Below are 2,599 nucleotides of genomic sequence, written 5' to 3' on the forward strand. Positions count from 1 at the left end.
GCTGAAGTTTCAAAGTGTTAAAACGTGTGCGGAGGGGGACTTTAATCTTGGAAACATCCTTCACATAGTTTTGTCTGTATCTTCTGTCGCGGTTAATGCGAGTCTATGAAAGCAGTCCTATGGGTGTGTGCTCTGTGAGTGGTTCAGTGTCTCACTGTGCTTCTGTCCTGTAGGTGTTGTATAAAGACAGTTCAGCCAAGGGGACTCCTGTGGTGTTTACCCCAGAGATGGAGCGAGTCAAAAGGAACCAAGAAAACATTAGCTCGGTACCTTCAGAACCAAGAACATATTCTACTGAGGAAAATGTTCTCGTTAACCCTTTTCTAACTGAGTTCTCCCTGGCTCTGTAGTTAATTTAATTAATTTTCCCCACTACGCTCTTTTTTTTAAATGTGCTGTGGTGTGTCTGTGCACATCATCACTGCTAACCTCTCCTGTCGTTGAAACTACTCCACTTCATCTTGTTCCCCTGCTGTCCTCGCACTGAGGACATGGATGTCTTCTTGTTTATGTTTAATACTTCCACCTCTTAATTTAAAAAAAAAAATCTCCCTGCTAATTCATCCGTCTGAAATCCCAGTAATGTAACCCCAGCAGCTGTGTGTGTCCTCCCTGCCACACCCTTTGTGCTGTGGATGCTAACGGCTACTGAATGATGGCTTCAAGACTGAGACATTTCAGCCGCTCACTGTGCGTCCTCTGTTTCTGCACCAGGTGCTGTACTCCGACAGTTTCCGTAAGCAGGTCCAGGGCAAGGCCGCCTTCGTCCTGGACACACCTGAGATGAGACGCGTCAGGGAGACCCAGCGCATCATCTCTGGAGTAAGATATTATGGTTGCTTAACTGTTTTTACGCACCTCAAAGGGTAATTTAGTCCTTTTTTTTGTTTTAAACCTGGTTCCTGATTTCCCATGTCTTTGTGTCTAATGGAAAGAGGGCAAGGTAGCTTTATTTGTGTAGCACATTTCATACAACAGGGCAATTCAAAGTGCTTTACAGAGTAATAAAATAAAAAAAAACATAAGAAAAGATACAGATTTACAATAAAAGAGATCACTGTGGTTGTGATCTGTGGTTTCCAGGTGAGATACCATGAAGACTTTGAGAAGAACAAAGGCAGCTTCACTCCCACCACGTCTGACCTGGTGACCGAGCGCGTCAAGAAGAACACTCAGGACTTCAGCGACATCAGCTACCGCGGCATCCAGAGGCGCGTGGTGGAGATGGAGAGGAGACGTGCCATCGAGCACGACCAGGAGACCATCACCGGTACAGCCACAAGCATGCACACATTAGTTTTCCTTTTAAACAACTTTTTCCCTCATGCAAACACATATACAAATAGACAGACAGCTGTAACATACATATATATTCACAATACACAGTATACCCACCACTTATCCCTCCCTACCTCCTTTGACATGGAGAGCAAATAAAAAAAAAATTTTTAAAAAAGGGGGGGGGGGGGTCCAGTATATAGATATATAGATATTAATTACAGTTGCAGTGTCTACACAGAGAGAAATCACCAGTGAGATGGCACGGCGTATCAAAGAGTCCCTTTACATGATCAATAATGCACACATTAGTTTAATACCCGGGGGATGCTGCTGTCCTGGCACATAAAGAAATGCATGTAAAAGTTAAAATATACTTTAAAATTAAGCTACAAGAAATTAAAACTAGGTGACTTTTTCTCTCTAAAAGCAAATTTAATGCAATCGATCAATCAATACACAAAACTAAGCATCATTTTTTCTAAACGATAAATTTCACTAGACTTAAGGGCACCTGTGTTTTTGGAGGTATTTCCACATTCTTTGAAGACTTTTCTAATCAGCTGCTAAAAATATTACACTTTCTGCAATGATATTTTATTTTAAAGCAACTTCCCAAACATAAATGAAAGAAATTGCTTGATTTTTAAAATGTGAATTAATTTTTTTTTTGTTGTTGTTGTTGTTGTATTCGTTTACATCATGTTAATTTGTGCATTTTCTCATATAAAAAAAGCAAGGAGAAAGTATTTTTGCAACTATTTTCATTGTGCAGTGGACAGAATATGTTTTTAATCTTCTCTACTCAGGAAACAGAAACTTAGCTCATTTTATTTTTAATACACAACCTGTTATTACACAAGAGGAGCAAACTGGGACACATTTTATACACAGACTGAGATTTTTAGTTTTGTGGTAATATCTGCTGCACTGATGATTTTTTCGACTGTGTGCTCTCAGATCTGCGTGTGTGGCGCACAAACCCCGGCTCTGTGTTTGACTACGACCCTGCTGAGGACAACATCCAGTCCAGGAGTCTGCACATGATGTCAGGTGAGAAAAAAATGAAAAACAACCTGAAAGCATCACTTCACAGGTCAAATTTATTGTATTAATAAATATTATTACAATAAAATTAATTATTTAACCTTTTGAAATGGGTAGAAGGTAATGAGCAACAAAAGAAGAGATTAAGTTGGCAAGAAATCTGTGAAAAGTACAAAAAAATTACCTGAAAATTTGCCAAAAAACCCCAAACCCAAACAAACAAAAAATGAGAAGGTAAAACAAAAATATGCATAGCAAAAAATGACTTAAAGAA

General features: G+C 39.3%; 1 protein-coding gene across 1 annotated transcript; it reads left to right on the top strand.

Moving 5' to 3' along the window:
• Positions 1 to 154: 154 nt before the first annotated feature.
• Positions 155 to 2,331, top strand: LOC121966461 (nebulin-like; the record flags this gene model as incomplete). The annotated part of the gene is made up of 4 exons (XM_042516553.1): positions 155 to 266; positions 715 to 822; positions 1,084 to 1,270; positions 2,239 to 2,331. Coding segments are annotated over exons 1-4 (427 nt in total), but the record flags the coding sequence as incomplete, so codon positions are not given.
• Positions 2,332 to 2,599: the final 268 nt, after the last annotated feature.

Source organism: Plectropomus leopardus, unplaced genomic scaffold (genome assembly GCF_008729295.1).
Source record: "Plectropomus leopardus isolate mb unplaced genomic scaffold, YSFRI_Pleo_2.0 unplaced_scaffold24677, whole genome shotgun sequence".
Classification (NCBI taxonomy): Eukaryota; Metazoa; Chordata; class Actinopteri; order Perciformes; family Serranidae; genus Plectropomus; species Plectropomus leopardus.